Raw genomic sequence first — 17,489 nt, 5'->3', positions numbered from 1 at the left:
GCCTGTCTGTGAAAAGGAGCTTCAGCAGGAAGGTACTGGGGCCCCAGTTTTCCCTTGGTGACTTGCTGGTTCCACACACAGCCTGAGGCTAAAAGGCAGGTCATGCCATCAGGCCCACGGCCTGCCCACCCTTCAGTTCTGTGAACCCCACACCTCCCCTGAGAAAAGCACCAGTGGCCGATCACAACTCATCTCTTCCAGGCCATTTGTGGGGAGCAGGGACCTTACACACTGCGGCCCCAGAGAAGGACTTGTGGGTGGTTATATAACCCCCTTATTCTGTATCCCTGGATGGAGGTCGGGTGGGGGGCACTTGCCCATCCTCTGAAAGAGACCCCTGGTCTCAAGGCACTTCTCAGAGTTCATTTATACAAAAAAAAAAAAAAAAGAACTGAGTACACCAGTGACGTGTGACTGAGACTGGACAGTGAGGATGGCAGGCTCTGCCCTCTGGTGCTGTGGGACCCAGGTTTTCTTGAGACTGGGAGACCAAGTTCCTCCTCTTCCTGATGGCCTGATGCAGGCCATGACCCAGTTCCTGAGTGTTGATCCTGCTCCGTGTTGCCCACTGCTGGCTACCTTGTGGTCTTGCGGGTCAGCCCACCTGCCGAATGGCCACATTCAGGAGACACAGGCATGAAGTGGGAAGTTACATAGGGTCCTGGGTCTAAGGCCTGTGACAGAAAGGGTTTCCTGTTTCCAGGCCCCAATGAGAGCCAGGCCAGCAGGGGAGCATGACAAGATGTTTGGTAGGTGGGAGGAAAGGGTCTTCTGTCCATCCTCCAAGCCTCTGCTTCCCACCTGCCTTCCCCCAGCTCTCCTGCCCCTGTGGCCTGGGCTACTGGGCTGGCACAACCCCAGCCTCCTTAATGGCAGAGTTCTGTGGCATCTGGGAAATCTGTAGAAAGGTGTCCCTCATGGACTGGTAGCAAGTGTCCACAAGCGTGGTGACATCGGCTTCTGTAAGGCCACTGGTAGGAACAGCATCCAACACTTGTACCCTGATTGTTCCTGGGGAGGAAGCAGCAGATGTCAGGGACATAGAGACCCCACTTCCTGCCACCCACCCTCGTCGCCTGGCCTCCTACTGCCCACCCTCTCTTCTCAGCATCCTCAGCTCCTGGGCAGGGCACATATGCTTGTAATCAAGGCAACATGGAAATGTTTCAGGAACTCCACCCTGCCCTGTAGCCACTGCCAGTGACTCAGGACATCTCTGCCCCTGAAAGGGCACTCAGTAACCCCTGAGTGTCCCTTGTCACACTTGCTCCTCTAGTCCTCCATGGTGCTGAGCAGCAGGGGCTCAGAGGCTGGAGACCTCTGACCCTGCTCTGACTCCCAAGGCAGGGTCATATAACCCACATGCAGGGTCAGGGTACAGTCAGAGAAGCCAGTGACCTAAAGGAAGAGCCAGAGGCTGTGTATGTGAGCATAGGGGAGCCCAGACGGCTTACAATTCCCATCCCTCACCAGCAGAGGTCACTACAGGTCCCTATTTGTGTTGCACAGCCTGGACCCACAGTTATCTCAGGAACTCAATTATGCTTGGAACCTGTTTTTCAGTCGCAAAAATTGAAAAACCCACTTAGAGCAATGCGATGATGCAATGCTGGGCCGATATTCATTCATTCATTCATTCATTCACCACCCAGACGTGGGAACTCCACTACTAGGGGTCCAGGACTCTGTCTGCTAAATTAGTCATCCTCTGCCACATCAGGAGTTGCAGGCCAACCGGGGGCACATGAACCCGTCTCAAAATAAATAAAAAGAGAGACCACGACAGACTGGTGAGCCCCTGTGCGGCTCTGGCGGGCTCACCTGAGGTGAAGAGTTTCGTCTTGACGTTGTAGAAGGAAGAAAAGGAGGAGTACACGACAGGGATGATGGGCACCTGTGGAGAGGGACACGTGCTGAGGGACATCACTCGGCTGCGGCTAGGCGTCCTTGTGGCTGCCCCCTCCATCCAGGTGGCCTGGTGTTTCACAGACTCCCCCTGTGTCGGAAGCTCTCGGGGCTAAGGTTGTCAGTCCCCCTCACCCCCCCCCCCCTTACGCTGGGACATAAAAGATCCTAGAAGTGGAAGGGTGGGATTCCATTTAGCACTGCGGAGGTGCGTGATGTTGATCCTCCCCTCCCCTCCCACTCTGTCTCTCATTCCCAGGAAACTAGGGGAGGGGGTTGGAGCCTGTTGGTATTTCTGGAAGGCCCAAGGGTCAACTCCAATGATGACAGATGGCACTGGGGTAATCATTAACCCTGGGTGCCAGAGCAGGAAGGTAGGTAGGCTGCACCCTAGACAGGCCCTGGGGGAGGGGCAGGACACGATATCTCTGGATTCTCCTGCCCCTACCATAGCCCCCAGTCTCTCTCTCTTTTCCCAAGATCAGAGGTCACAGTGCAGTCTACGGATCCAGCCTGGGCTTCCCAACCCCTTGGGGACTTCAGGGAAAGGGTACATGCCATCTTGTATGGGGTTGGGCCTAGGGGCCCAGGAGGCTGCCTGCTACAGGGGCAGAGGGGGCTGAGGTTTGCCGGGCAGCAAACGATAAAGCAGGATAAAGATCCCTGTCTCTGTTCCCCAGTGGTGGCTTTCCCACAGCAAGGACCCGCTGATCCTTGGCAGGCGCTCAGCTCAGCGACACTCCTGATACCCACTGTCTTCTCCCACCCCAGGCTGAGGGGCAAGGGAAGTCCAGGGTCCAGGACAGAGCTCACTTGTGCTGCTCAGGACTGGGTTTGCCACTAGCCTGTGCCTGCCCCTCAAGCCTCATCGTGATCAAGCCAGGGCCTGGGGCATCAGGGGAATTTCTAGGCACAGTCTGCCTTATTATGCTGAGCAAACTGCCTACTCACTGGCCCCACCCCTACTTTTCATGAAATCCCAAATGAAGAAGACCCCCCACCTGGCTAGCTAGGGTGTGGGGAGGCTGCTGTTCAAACTCTCGGAGCTGTCAAGGGTCACCAACCTGCTCAGGTGCTAGGGGCTGAGCTGGTGGAGAGGCCCTTTCCCAATATGGTGGAGGAGATCCCTGAAGGCCAGCAGTCCCCAGTCTGTCTGGGATATCATCTTTAACCTTAAACCATCCTGACCCATATCCCGACCCCCTACCCCAGAAGGGCACGGCTTGGCCTACCTGGGCCTGGATGGCCAAATAGAAGGCACCCTTTTTAAAGGGCAGCAGGTCCCCATTGTCGTTGCGTGTACCCTCTGGGTAGATCCACACTTTGAGCTGCCAGCAGAAAGGAGAAAGCTGCTTAGGCTGCCCCTCACCCTGCTTAGCCACCCCAGAGAGCTGGGCTGCCCTCCCCCGAAGCCCACCTTGCCGTGCTGTGCCTATACTCACATTGTCCTTGACCATGAGGTCACCCAGGTCGGCCATCAGGCTCATGGCGGTTCTGGCGCGCTGGCGGTTGATGAAGTAGACGCCCCCGAGGTACATGATGAGGCCCACGGGTCCTGTGAACAGCAGCTCACGCTTGGCGATCTGTACACAGCGCTTAGGGAGTATCTCCATGAGGCCTACATGGAAGGAAGGGGGAGAGAGAAACAGCGAGAGACAGAAACGGAAGAGAGACAACACATGGAGACAGAGACGTGGGAACAGTGAGAGAGGATGGGAAACGTAGGAGAGAGAGAGAAACATAGTGAGAGACGGAAGCAGGCAGGGGAGACCAAGGAAGCAGAAACGAGAGGGAGAGAGAGAGGGAGAAAGAGAGAGAGAGAGAGAGAAAGAGAGAGAGAGAGAGAGAGAGAGAGAGAGAGAGAGAGAGAGAGATAGAAAGACCCAGGGATGGAGAAAGACCCAGAGAGGAGAGAAAATAAGTCAGCAGTGGAGAGGCAGAAATGGAGATTGAGAGACAGAGAAAGAGATGGAGAAAAGGGGAAATGAGACACAAGAGAGAGAGAAGGGGATACAGAGGCCGAGAATGGGGGAAAAAAAAAGATAAGAAGAGAGACACAGACAAAGGGGGCGGGGTACGGGGAACAAGAGAACAGTTTCAGAGCCCAGTTTGGTACTCCCTGGGAAGGAGGGGCTGGGGGCCCACCTGTCAAGCCCCTGTCTCTAATGCAGTCCTGTGCCCCGTGTCTGGCACAGCCTGCTGCTTCTACAGCCCAGCTTGAGTGAAGCCTGTGGTTAGAGAGATGCATAGGTCTTCTTCTGCAAATCAGCTCCGGCAAGAGGACCACCCAGCCCACCCCGGGACCTGTGATGAAAAAGGCCACCATCTCTGTGGCCAAGCCTTGATGACAGCCTACCCATCATGTCGAGGATACTCTGGTGATTAGAAATGATGACACAGGGACCATCCACCTCCAGTTTCTTCTGGCCTCTGACCTCAAAGCGAAGGCCATACATGTACTTGAAGGACCGCACGAACCAGCTGATGATGCTGTGGGCAGAGATACCAGTAATCAGAATGAGCCAAGGGAGGGGTCCTAGAGGGGCAAGCTGGGGAGAGGGTACAGCAGGGAGCACAGGACAGGAGACTTGGGCAGACAGAGTCCTGGGGGTCAATTAGCCCTGCTGCCTATCCCCAAAGGGTGCTCTTTCATTCAAGAGAGACCTACAGGCACTGATTACAGGGTGGCCTGTCTCCTGCTTTGCCTACTAGAACAGGGGGATCAGAGGTGCCAACATACAGACCCCAGCACAGTCCATTCTACATGTACATTAGTAGATGCCATCACTGGGTCCCCAGCAGTCCTGAGGGAAGAGGTCCTTACAGTCTGCTGAGTACCTGCCGGGTCCCCAACAGTCCTGAGGGAAGGGGTCCCTTACAGTCTGCTGAGTGCCTGCCGGGTCCCCAGCAGTCCTGAGGGAAGGGGTCCCTTACAGGTTATAGAGCTATCTCTAGACAGTTCAACCAATTCGAAGCTGGTTCTTTACTCTTAGTTTTTAAAAAAGTATGGGGCCAGGTAGTGGTGGCAGCGCACACCTTTAATCTCAGCGCTCAGGAGGTGGAGGCAGGCGGATATCTGTCAGTTGGAGGCCAGCCTGGAGAAGAAAGCGAGTTCCAGGACAGGCCCCAAAGCTACACAGAGAAACTTTGTCTTGAAAAAAACCAAAAATAAGTAAATAAATAAATAAGTAAAGTAAAAGATGCGTGCGGTAAAAATTTCCATTTTAACCGCCTTCATGCACACAGCTTAGGATGTTAAGGTGTTAGACTGCTACCGCCACAGCCTGTCCGCGGAACTTTCTCTTTCCAAACTAATACGATGTCCCCATCACCTCCCGCTGTCTATGTCCCCCCAGAGCGACTGACTCTGGGACCTCAAACAAGCCTGCAAGGCTTATCCTCATCAAGAACCTAGCAGTGGGGAGAGCAACTCTCACCGATGGGGAAACTGAGTCTTAGGAAGGCAAAAATGCTAATCCAGATGATGCGAGTCATGACCCTAGGCCTGGAAACCTGGAACGCCTCCTCCCGGTCTCAGCCGGCTCAGCCCATCTTGTTTCCAGGCCAGACCCTCCCAACTACTGCAGGGGCAGGTAGGCTGGTTATAGACCCTCCTGAGAGAGTGGTCAGGGCTCCTCACCCATTTCCTCATTGTACGTCACAGTGGCTGGGATCCCTGGGAGGCTTCAAAGGGACAGGGAGGGCGACTTAGAGAAGGAAATGTGTCAACGCAGGAGCACCCTCCAGTCTCTCCAGCCATCAAAGGCACAGAGAAGCAGGAAGGATCCTGGCCCTTTACTCAGATGCACACTAGGAAGGCTAACAGGCGATTGCTCTCTGGGCTATAGCCAGATGTATCTGGAGGGCGGGTTGGTGGCTAGCCAGGTTCTTAGGAAGTCTCCCTAAGGCACTGCCACAGAGGTGTGGGGATAATCAGGATGTGAATCAGGGAATCTGGGAACACCAACACCACAAGGCAGAGGACGTGCAACAGTATTAAAATTGACTTTCTGAAAAGAACACATGATTTCTTGGAGAAGGTGTGTGTGCTGGGGGTGGAACCCAAAGCCTCTGGCAGCCAGCCACACCCCAGACGCAAGATGAAAGCTGAGCATCCCTAAAGCTGCATCTGAAAGGCTTCGAAGTTTCAAACTTTCCAGACAGTGTGTCACAAGTGGAAAGTCCCACACCTGAGCTCACGTGAGGGACCACAGTCAAAGGCAGGCGCCATACAGATGTGCTAGGAACTTACCTCTGGGCATGTACAGGGCACATCACACACACACACACACACACACACACACACACACACACACACACACGGTTCAAGTCCAAGATACCTCGTCAGAAATGAATAAATTCTCCCAAACCTCAAATCATCCAAAATCTAAACTTTATTTCCAAGTTTTCTTTACCCCTCCTCCTGGCCCTTTTTGAGACAGGGTTTCTCTGTATAACAGTCCTGGCTGTCCTGGAACTCACTCTGTAGACCAGGCTGGCCTTGAACTCTTGAACTCACTGAGCTCCTCCTGCCTCTGCCTCCCAAGTGCTGGGATTAAAGGTGTGTGCTACCATCGTCCAGCCTCTTTTACTCTTTAAAAAAAAAAAAGATTAATTTTTTTTTTGAGCTAGGGTCTCACGTAGCCTAGGCTTCCTAAGTAGCCAAGGATGGCCTTGAACTCTTGCTCCTCTGGCCTCTACAGCTACAATACTGGACTTACAGGAATGCAGACCACACACGGCTTTATGCATTGGTGACTTCACACATGCTTGGCAAGTGCTCTACCTGCTGCACTATCTTCCCCGTGAGTACCTTAGGTAAGGGACAGCCAGGCAGCCTGCAGTTGTCACTACAGACCCCTGTGCAGCAAGGGAAGTCTCCAGTCACCTCCAGACTGTGCCCTCTGGTAGTGGCACACACATGGACCTCTGTCTGTCTGTCTCTCTCTCTCTTTCATACTGGGTGGTGGCGGGGCGGGGAGGGGTGCAAGGCTTCCTGCAATACTAAGCAAGCATGCTACCACTGAGTTACATCCCTCAACAGCCCTCTCCAGTTTTGGAGACAAAACAGACATGGCATTTATCATTATGGGCTGGGAGCATGGCTCAGTGGCAGAAAACTGGACCAGACTGCATAAGGCCCTGGGTTCTATCCATCTATCAGTTAACAAATAAACGAGTTTTTCCCAGATGAAGGGGCCAGCTAAGTTCTATAGAGACAGTGTAGCTGGTGGACATTAGAAGTTTAGGCTGGAACTCTTATTCTAACAGGGGAGAGACACCATCAAGTACCACACCTAGGACTTCAGGCCCATCATCCTGCTCTGCTAGGACACAGGCACTGGGCAGGCCCATACACCCACTCTACAAAGGCTGCACAACAAACTCAGGTCAGCAAGGTTAGTGACCTATCCCCAGGAATGAAGAAGCCAAGTGGACCCAAGTCCACCTCTTAACACTGCTTCCAGCCAGGTGAGGTGTACGGTCAGAGGGCACTCTGGGGCAGGGCCATGGCTGCCCACATACCAATTGGATTTGTTGAGTTCCAGAAGTCCATCCTGAGGCTCTCTCTGTCCTGTCTGCTTGCTTTGCTGGCTAGGCCCCACTCAGCTATAGAGTGGCTCCCCTGAAGGGATGTGTCATTCCCAGCAGGACAAACTGAGTTGCCAGCCTAGTCTAGACTAGAACCACCCTTCTCCTTTCCCCTAAAGGAGCTACAATCCCCAAGCCCTGTACCTAGGATGAGATGCAAGGTCCTTCAATGAGCCCTGCTGCCTCTCAGCAAGGGCAGAGTCAAAGCCATTGGAAGCCCAAGTGCCTGGGGGCAGAGTGAGTGCCCAGGCTGTTGCCTTGGAAGCATGGCATCCCGGATGTCAGGCAGTGTCTCCTTAGACAACTCAGTCTGTAATTCAGAGCCTGGCTCACCGCATTCCATTTGTGACCGTACTTCCCTGAGTTTACATCACCACCTGTGTAAGGGGAAGGACGCAAGGAGCCACCTTCCACGGAGCTGACTGATGTTGTCACTCCATACTGTGGACCTTTGTCAACAGTGATTTGGTGACTGGACAAGGGCAGAGTAATTCCAAGACAGGAGCCCTCTGACCTCCTTGGGCCCCTCCCCCAGGCAGGCTGGGAAGCAGTTCAAGGTTAGGGCCCAGCTGTCCTGACCCTTGCCCTCACTTCTGGTCCTTGAGTATGATGGGTGGGGACTCGCTAGACGGTTAGATGGGAGCTTCATGGGCCAGCCAGGCCTGCATTGCTGGGAATGGGCATGTGGGGAACCACGGTTGGAAGATCCGGGTAAGGACACTTGGCAGAGCAGTTTTCTGGCAAATGTCACAGAAATGAAGTACAAGATGGGGACAGGAGCTTGGGGCTAGGGTAGGACGTCTAACCCGGGCAAACACCCAAGAGAATGAAGGCAGTAGGAGCTAGGAATCAAGAGGAGAGAGTGCAGAGAAAGCAGGAGTGGGAACTGACCTATTACCCACAGGCAGCCAGAGCTGGGCTTCAATGTCCTCAAAAAGACAAGGTGCCACCATTGCTTCAGGGGAGGAAGGGACCCTTCCTGTTGACAATGTTCTATAGAATCCTACTACGCTGCTGTTTGCCTCCAAATGGCCAAGACTTGCCAAAACGATGCTGGCTCTTATGTCCTATGCTGGAGCTAGGCAGTAGAGAAGGCGCCACATTTATTGCGGTCACTAGGGTAGTCAGTGCTCAAATTTAAGAGTTCTGCCTAAAAAGCAAGACCAGTTCCTGCAGGTCCTAGATATCCATCGTCCCCATGCCCATCCTTACCCCCAACAGGACACAATGCAGCCACAGGCTGCATCACTGCAGTTCTGGGTGGCTATCCAGGACTGGGAAGAGAGGCTTGCTTGCCCTTGTTTTACTAGGGCTGTGTGTGTGTGTGTGTGTGTGTGTGTGTGTGTGTGTGTAAATTGTTCTTGTTTAGGTGACCCAACTTTGCAGCCGAGCAAAATTCTATACACACACACACACACACACACACACACACACACACACACATCAAATGGTATAATCAAGGTCTCTGCCTCCTGTCTCCCACTCTGGTCTACACACAGCAAAGGGCTTCACGTGCGTGCACAGCCCTTCCTTGGTCTCAGTCCCTAAGCCATGTCTGACGTCAGATGTAGCTTCTGTGTTCCTAATGCTCTGTTCCTTGCATCTCAGAACTCTAGACAAATGACAAAAGGCTTCCTCTAAAATCCAGGTGCAGAGTGGGATGCCCCTCCAGGAACTTGGGATCTGGCATACAGCCCTATAATGCCCTCAGATTGTACCCACAGCCCTTAACACAACGGTTAAGTGTATGTGTGTGTGTGTGTGTGGGGTTTGAAACACCCTTTCTCAAGGGTTGCATATCAACTATTTTTAATAGTTGCTTCATAACAGTAGCAAAATTGCAATTATGAAGTAGCCATGAAATAATTTTATACTTGGGGTCACCACAACATGAGCAACTATATACTACAGGGTCGCAGCATTAGGAAGATTGAAAACCACTGCCTTAGTGTGACTGTGTCCAGCCATGGGGGCAGCAACATCACAGCTGAGCTGGCACTGAGGGATGATAACAGAATTTATTATAGAATTGCCTTCTGGGGTTTGACTCCCAGTGCTCCTTGTCCTGGCTGGGGAAGCTTGGGCCCTCACTTCCCTTCCTGCTAGCTTGCTTACTACTCAGCCTTACTCTCAAGTGGCTTTTCCCAACCTCAGTCTCATCTGTTGCCCAGGCAGACCAACACCTGCAGCCCAAAGTTGACTGACCCCGGCCAGGGAGGCCCGAGATGGGGATGGGAGCCTCTACCTCCTAGACACCCAGTCCCTTTCCCTGGCACTCACCCCTCTCTGTGGTCACACCTGGAAGATGGCATGCTCACAGGTACCCACTGTTTCTACCTCAACTCATTGCCATTATGAGGATTTAAGACCGGAACCCTGAGACAGGGTAGGGAAGTGGGGAGCAGGCTATCCACCCTGTCCTCTGGTCTTCCCTTCCTGCCAGCAAGGGCAGAACATCTGCTGTTACCCAGCCAATGTCCCAGGGCCCTAGGGTACCAACTGGGAGAGTATGCTGGAAGGTCCACAGAACCCCAGAGGAATCTGGCAGAGGGCTAGGGGCTGGGGAGGCACAAGACACTCCATTCTGGTTTGATCAGCCTGCCACATTCAGTCACCACCTCAGAAAGGCTGCCTGGATTTGACTCCTGGGCAACCATGGTAGACCACCAGGGCAGGCCACACAAGAGCACGAGGAGGGACCAACTGCAGATCTTTCAAGTCAGAGGCTGATGAAAAAAAAAAAAGGCTTAGATCAACCCCACAGCTGCAACCTGATGTTACAGGCTCAGGACCTGCTGGCCTTAGGATCAAACATGGCTTTCTGTGATCTGGTTCAGCGAGAGCAGCAGCTCCTCCAGATAAACACATACCTGGTGCTCCCCAAGCCCACCAGGTCCCGGCTGTTCTCAAGTGCCCCGGGGGGGAGACCTTCCGCTCACTTACAGCACCCCTTTACAGCACCCCCGCTCCCGCCGCCCCGCTTTAATCTCAGGCCAAGCAACAGGAAATGTAAGGGGCTCCCTGCCCGTTCCTGCAGCCTGCTCCCTGGGACACTGGATGGAGGTGATAGATCACTCCAAACCCCTGAAAAAATGAGGACCGGAACTCACAGAACATGACTGGTCAGAACAGCGTCATAACGCCAAAGACTAGCTAGGCCAGGTACAGCACAGTGTCAGAAAATAGTCCCTATAACCACCGCAGGGGAGGTGGGGCGTCAGGGGCCACAAGTCCGAAACACCCAGCCAAGGCCAAGGCCAGGACATTGCAAAACCCACCAGCTCAACAGTCCAAACGGGGCAGAGTGAAATGTAGCAACAGTCTCCTAGGAGTGTGGGCAGGGAGAAAGGACCGGAGGCCGTTTCTCTCAGGCAGCCCCTATTGGCAGGTTAACTAACTCAGCTTGATCCCCTTATATGTACCCTCTGCCTATCTACTAAGCTATCCTTCTCTGGGAGATGACCAGAGGAGGATTTGGTCACAGTCTGTCCCTTCTTCCTTCTTCGCTAGCAACCCTGGCCCAAAGGCAGCTCACCTCCGCCCCCCCCCCCCCAGCCGCCAGAAGTTAGGACAAGGACAAGGGGAACCTGTGGCTGCACCTGGGCGCAGGTGTCTTCTCACCTGCGGAGAGGTGGGAGAATGGACCGGAAGCCCGGCACCAGGTCTGGGTTTCCATGCTGGTGAAGCGGGATTGGGCCTGTCCCACCTTCGCTCGGCCCCCTCCCTCTCCCAAAGCTAGCGGCGCGCGCGCCACCCACCACCACACGTTGCGCGCAGGGGTCGCCGGAGGGCTGAGCCCCTCTGCCATGCCAAGCACGGGCGCATTGTGACGCGCGTTCCTGGGGACCCGGGACGGGAAGCCGCGGCGTCGGAGGCTAGGGATCGTGAGGACAGCGGGGCGGGCGGGGCAGGAAGGAAAGAACGCGAGGAGCACAGAAGTTAGGGAAGCGGAAGCGCGCGCCCATCCCGGCGTCCGGCCCTCTTGCCTCATGTTATCCACGGTGCGGCCGCCGTGGCGCAGCAGGCAGACGATCGAGGCCACGGCGGAGAAGGACAGGCAGAGCACGCAGTAGAGGCCGATCTTGACGTAGAACCTGGCGGTGCGGCTCAGCTGCACAAGTAGTAGCAGCAGCAGCAGCGCCGCCGTCAGCCACGGCCACAGATCCATGGTGGCCGCACCCCAGCCCCGACGGCGCCGCCGTCCGCCGCCCGCTGGCCGCCTGTGTCCCTTTTGAGGAGCCCAGAGGGTGGAGGGCGGGCCGGGCTCGCAGCAGGAGTTAGGTGCGGCCGCCCCGCCCCGTCCCGTCCCCGCCCCGCCCCTCCGGTACTGGCCCTGCCGGGGGGCACCGCGCCCCACTCCGCCCCGCCGCGTCCCAGGCGCGGACCCCGCCTCCTGCTACCCGCCGGGTGTTGCCCTCTCCGCCCCGCCCCGCCACCCTGCCACCCTGCCCCTTGTGTCCGGTCATTGAGTTTCCCTCACTCGTCCGGCGGCTCCCATCTCTGAGCAGCCGGGTGGCCTGGGCTCCGGCGCTGCCTCCCACGCCCCTGCACCGCCGCCCAGAACCGCAGCTCCCCAAGGGCGTGCTGCCGGCTCTAAGACGTGCCCATTATGCCAATCTTGTCACTACACAAAGGACTATTGAACGGCTACTGAGTGACCAATGGTGACCTGGCTGGGTCACCTGGCTGGCAGCCTTGGCCCTTTAGGTCGCCTTGAGCAGGGAGACTGAAGCCCATGATGCAACAAGCTGGGGGAGGCGGGATTAATGAGAGTTTTGGAGCTGGAGCTGGGGCAGTGTGTCACTGGGGACCTTCTGGTTCTGGGCCAGATCAGCAGAACCAGTAGCCTAGCAGGGCCTCTTGTGGATGGTGCTCACTGGGACACTTGTCTCTCTCCTCTCAGTCCTTATAGTAAGAGATCTGCCTTGGGGTTGCAGGCCAGGCATACACACCCTTCCCAAACATTCTTCAAGCAGACAACAGTGACAAAGTGCATCTAGCTTTCTTCCTGGAGAGGTCAGCCTGCCCCTGGGAGTGAGGCTCAGGACAGCTGCAGATTGCGATGTGCCCATGGGCTCACCCGTGCCCAGGCAGTCTGAGGGCATCTCTGGCCCCTGGTTTTTCTCAGATACGGAGATGATAGTTGTGACATCCACCCACGGAACTCTGCTGCGCTTTCAAAGCTGTGCCAGCTTGAAGGGTGGCTAAGGAACCACCGTGTAAGTTTCCCCCTAGTGGTGGTCTCCATTTTTCAAAAAAGAGATGAGCACAGTGCCCTCTTCATCACACCTGTGGGCATTTTGTGCCTAAACCTATCAGAGTAATCTCCCCTTGCTGTGCTCCAATCCAGCCCTTGGCTATCATTCCATCAGCCGGGGCAGCTGAGCTTGTCATTCTCCACTCGATACTACCCCGGATCCAGGCCTGAGATGGGGCTCCTGGGCTCGTGAGGCTGCTGGGAGGGCAAGCCCAGGATTCTCAGCTTCTTGGGGAAAAGACCTGGAGATGCTCAGAGAGACCTCTGGGGAGCTGATGAGCTGCTGCTAGGATCCCAGCCTGGAGGGCTGAGTCCTGAGATCCCCAAGGGCATCCAGTCCTCACAGCTCGGGAAGGGTAGGGGGCTGCTTCCTTCTTGCTCTTTTAATTCTAACCCACCAATGTGTCTTTTTATTTATTGATCTATCGTAGTTATGTGTTTTAAGTTTTTAAAGATGTATGAGTATGAGCGTCTGGTGTGTATGTATGTATGTATATATCGTCTGCATGCTTGGTACCTGAGGAAGTCAGAAGACAAGCATGCTGGGAACTAAAACTGGGTCCACAATAAAAGCAGCAAGTGCTCCTAACCACTGAGCCATCTCTCCAGCCCAGTTTGTTTCTGGGGCAAGGTAGACCAGGCAGGCTTCAAAGGCCCTACCTCGCTGAGGATGACCTGGAATTTCTAAATCTCCTGCTTCCACCTCTCAAGGACATTTGCCACCATACAGGGGGTCCCACCTGGGGCTTCGAACATTCATGCATGCCAGGCAACATGTTATTGATTAAGCTATAGCCTCAACCCTGATCATGATTTATTGTTTTGAGGCAAGATCTTACTATGTTCCCAGCTGTCCTTCTGAAGCTCCTGGTCCTTCCCTTAGCCCCCCAGATAGTCCTCCACACCTTAATGTGGCCCTTCCGTTCTTCCTGGCCCTTTATTCCACCTCGTGTTTTTTTTTTTTTTTTTTTCTTTCTCCATCCCTCTGTGCTGTTATGCCCTAGCACGTGCAACGATTCTCAGCAAAACTCACAAGAGCTAAGGTATGGCCCCATTTACTGATGTGTAACTGAGACCCGGAGGTAAGTCACCAGTCAGGGAGTGATGAGGGAGGAGTCTGGCTCCACAGACCTCCCAGCGTTTGGGGTTTGCCCTGCTCTTCTGGCTCCAGGGGAAAGAGTGGCAGCTTGAGGTGGAGGCTTTGGCTGAGGCTGAGGCTGGCGTCCCCAGAGGCAAGGCAGTTTGCCCCTCAGAGACGCAGTCTTCTGACTTCTCTCCAGTCTCTTCCCCCGGTTAGCCCACTAAATGTTGAAAGCCGCTTTCCAGCTTTTCTCCTATGCAAGGGGAAGGGTTGTTGCAAGAAAGCTTTCAACAGAGTCACATTCAAAGGCTGTCGAAACACTTTGCTTTTGGGAATGAAGTCTAAAACAAGTGCTTCTCAGCCACTGGGGGTTGGGGGGGGGGGCGTTCTTGGAGGTTCTACTCTGTCTACCCAAGAGAAGAATAGACAGGAACCCCCGGTTGGGTTGGGTAGGGAAGGTGGCCCCCACTACCCTGGAGGTGCTGGGGGTGTGTCAAGCAGTCTGTGCCAGGCAACTCTGTGTCCCAGCCTGATGACAGCTGAGAGCCCTCCTGGGCATTTGCTGGGAGGCAGCCAGCCAACACATGACACCAAGTGGCATTGTCAGGGCTGAGCTGCCTTCCTTCCTAGAGCTCGGGGCCCAGAAGGGGAGCCACTGTGACAAGAGGACACTGTGGCAAGCAAGCCTGGACTCTGGGTGGGAGGTATGCTTGTCCAGAGAGTAGACAGACAACCAAAAGCTTAGCCCAACCCCTCGTTTCCTGACAGTGTCCTTCTCAGGACCACGGAGGTCTTTATGTCTCTCTTGGGGAGCAGGGGGAGGAAAGGGCCATACGCAGGCAGAGCTCCTTACTTCCTGGAAGCTGAGGTAAAAGGCTGGGTGACTCCTGACTGTGGCATACCAGGCAGGAAGGGCAGGGTGGGGTACCCACTTTGAAGTCCTGTTGACCTGCCTGCCAGCTCCAGGCTACTTGTTTATACACACATGCAGTTTCCTCCTGTGTAAAATGGAGACGCTAGCCTCAACTAGGGGGTTGAAAGAAAACATGTTGCCCTGTGCTTCTGAAGCATCAGGTGGGGGTGCAGGTACATGCAGGGGGCCCTCATGACCTTGCCCAGGAGAGAGAAGAGACAAGACAGTTGTAGCCTTGGGTGGGATTGGAAGCAGAGTAGGAATGCCCTCTTTGAGTCCAGTTCTCTCTGGTGGGAGACTCCGGGGGATTTTGCTTCTTATGGGGAACTCAGAAGTAGAGGAAGCTGGAGGATAAAGAAGAAGAAGGAAGAAGAGGAGAAGGAGAAGGAAAGCAAAGAAAGGGGGAGGAGGAGGATGGGGAAAAGGAGGGGGAAAAGGGAGAGAAGGAGAGGAAGGAGGAGAGGAAGGAGGAGAAAGGGCATGGGAGAAGGAGAAGAGGGGGAGGGAAAGAGAAAGAGGAGGTGGAGGAACAGAGATCCGAGGAGGAGAGACGGCAGAGCCCAGAGCTCTGCAGAGGAATTGACTGCAGCCTCTCTCCTTTGGGTTCTCTTGGAGAGCTCGGGGCCCCTTGGTGGATGTGTCGTAGGAACACTGATGCCTTCCCTGCCACCTGTAAATAAAGCAGCCTGTGAATGTTTCATGGGCTGGTGCTTAAAAATGAATGAAGCGGGGAGGTATAGGGGGTTCCTGTCTGGGCAGGGAAAGGGGTATCCACGAATTCCCACGGGAACAGAGAGAGCAAGGGAGCTTCAGGGCCGGGTTCCCTCAGGCCTAGGGATATGTCCACATCTGGGAGATCATACCTCGGGAAGTACTGTCCCAAGTTCTGGGTCTCCAGGCTTGGAATGTGCTACTTTTCCCAACGCTGTGGCCATGGTACCTGAAAAGAAGTAATTTAAGGAGGGGAGGGTTTATTTGATTTACAGCGGCATCAGGGGCTTCAGGCAGCTGGTCACACTGCTCCTCCGGCAGGCGACTGGAAGCACAAAGAGTATTGATGCTCCTCTCTCTCTCTCTCTCTCTCTCTCTCTCTCTCCTCTCCTCTCCTCTCCTCTCTTTTTTACTCAGGTTGGAGTCAAGCCTGCCGGGTGGGTCTTCCCACCTCATTTAACTTAATCTAGATAAGCCCTCACAGAAGCCTAGAGGCTTCTCCCCTCAGTGGTTTTAGATTCTGTCAGGTTGGCAATCAGTACTGGTCATGGGGGTAGAGCAGAGCTACACCCAGTGTGAAGGATGCTGAGGGATTGGAGAAAGGGGGTGGGCCCAAAGAGCCAAGAGCTGGCCTGGGAGTCTAAGAGGACCTTTCTGTAAAAGTTATCCCCTGCTCAGAAGAGATGGATTCTCCCCACTGACCCCAACTTGCATCTAAGCGATACACTCAGGTGGCTAACAGGAGCTGGAGAGGGGCCCCTGGCCAGCATCAGAAAATACACTTTGTTAGTCCTTGAACCAGCAGCCCTGGTGGCTCACTCACCCAGCCCCACACTTGGACAGGTAAAGGAGGCCTGGAAAATTGAGTAGACATCCCCAGGGACCCCAACAAGTTAAGAGAACTTGTTTCATGGTACAGACCCTAAGCCCAAAGCCAAGCAATCCAGCCCTGCCACCCGTCCCCCAGGTCACCTCAGCCAGTCCCTCCTCTCTTGGTCTGTCTGTGTAAAGGGGACAGGGGCATAGATGCTTTGGGACATTGCTCTGGACAAGACGTGACTTAGGAGGGTTCCAGCATATGAGGAGGAGGCAATGACAGATGTGCCAAGCCCTTGGCAGACCATGTAAGGTCCTTAGACCACCTGACCTCTGGCCCAGCTGGCATTCCCAATGCAGTCAGCTGCGCTGGCTGTTCCGCAGGCCAGCTGGAGAGGGACAGGAAGGGAGCCCAAGCAGGCAGTGCTATCTCCCCCCATGCTGCCCATTAGGGAGGGGCTGCCTCTGTGTGGATAGTCCTGGGGTGCCTGGCTTTGACAGTTGTCACCTGATGGGAGCCCTGTCCTCTCTCCTCTATGCAGGTGGCACCCTGCCTGGTGGGCTCTGGTCTTCTGCCTCCCTGTTGTCTGGATTCTAGAGGTCACAGTGGGTGTTACCCAAGGTCAGGTCTCATTTTGTGACTGAGGTGGGGATGAGAATGGCTGGAGGGCCCTGGTCTGGTCAGCATGTAAGCCTGTGACCGCTCCCCTCCAATCCCCTCTACCTTCCCAACAACCCTCAGGGACAGACAGCTGGCTGTTTCCCACTCTCTAGCTACAACCGGCATCTCCAACTGGTCTGCTCAGGAGCCTTGTCAAAAGACTCATGAGCTCCATGGGAACCACCATCCGGCTTTCAGCTTCTCAGCTTGGGTCCTGTGTGCCTCTTCTTCTTCTTCTTTTTTTTTTTAAAGGTTTATTTATTCATTATGTATACAATATTCTCAGTACTCTGCTTGCAGGTCAGAACAGGGCACCAGATCTCATTACAGATGGTTGTGAACCACCATGTGGTTGCTGGGAATCGAATTCATGACCTTTGGAAGAGCAGACGGTGCTCTCTTAACCACTGAGCCATCTCTCCAGCCCCCTATGTGCCTCTTCTGACTAGAAGTCTAGGTAGGCCCTTTTCCCACCCAGGCCTTTGTGGCCTCCTCTGTCATGTGAAAGGAAGGACAATACTGTCCTGGCCTCGGTAAAAAGAGACTCTCCTTG

General features: G+C 54.6%; 1 protein-coding gene and 1 long non-coding RNA gene across 2 annotated transcripts; both read right to left on the bottom strand.

The window, feature by feature from the left end:
• Positions 1-179: 179 nt before the first annotated feature.
• On the bottom strand, positions 180-11,725 carry Agpat2 (1-acylglycerol-3-phosphate O-acyltransferase 2). Its single transcript, XM_087899839.1, has 6 exons — positions 11,484-11,725; positions 4,262-4,395; positions 3,348-3,523; positions 3,138-3,233; positions 1,822-1,894; positions 180-1,011 (listed from the first exon to the last, which is right to left on the bottom strand). Exons 1-6 carry the CDS (start codon positions 11,663-11,665, stop codon positions 839-841), a joined length of 834 nt encoding a protein of 277 aa, XP_087755965.1. The 5' UTR covers positions 11,666-11,725; the 3' UTR covers positions 180-838.
• A 2,068-nt stretch (positions 11,726-13,793) lies between these two features.
• Positions 13,794-15,739, bottom strand: LOC146890508 (uncharacterized). Its single transcript, XR_014998765.2, has 2 exons — positions 15,612-15,739; positions 13,794-15,418 (listed from the first exon to the last, which is right to left on the bottom strand). It is a non-coding gene; the product is annotated as an uncharacterized LOC146890508 (long non-coding RNA).
• Between the last annotated feature and the right edge of the window lie 1,750 nt (positions 15,740-17,489).

Source organism: Myodes glareolus, chromosome 21 (assembly GCF_982192425.1).
Source record: "Myodes glareolus chromosome 21, mMyoGla1.1, whole genome shotgun sequence".
NCBI lineage: Eukaryota > Metazoa > Chordata > Mammalia > Rodentia > Cricetidae > Myodes > Myodes glareolus.
This window is presented reverse-complemented; position numbering and strand designations above follow the sequence as displayed.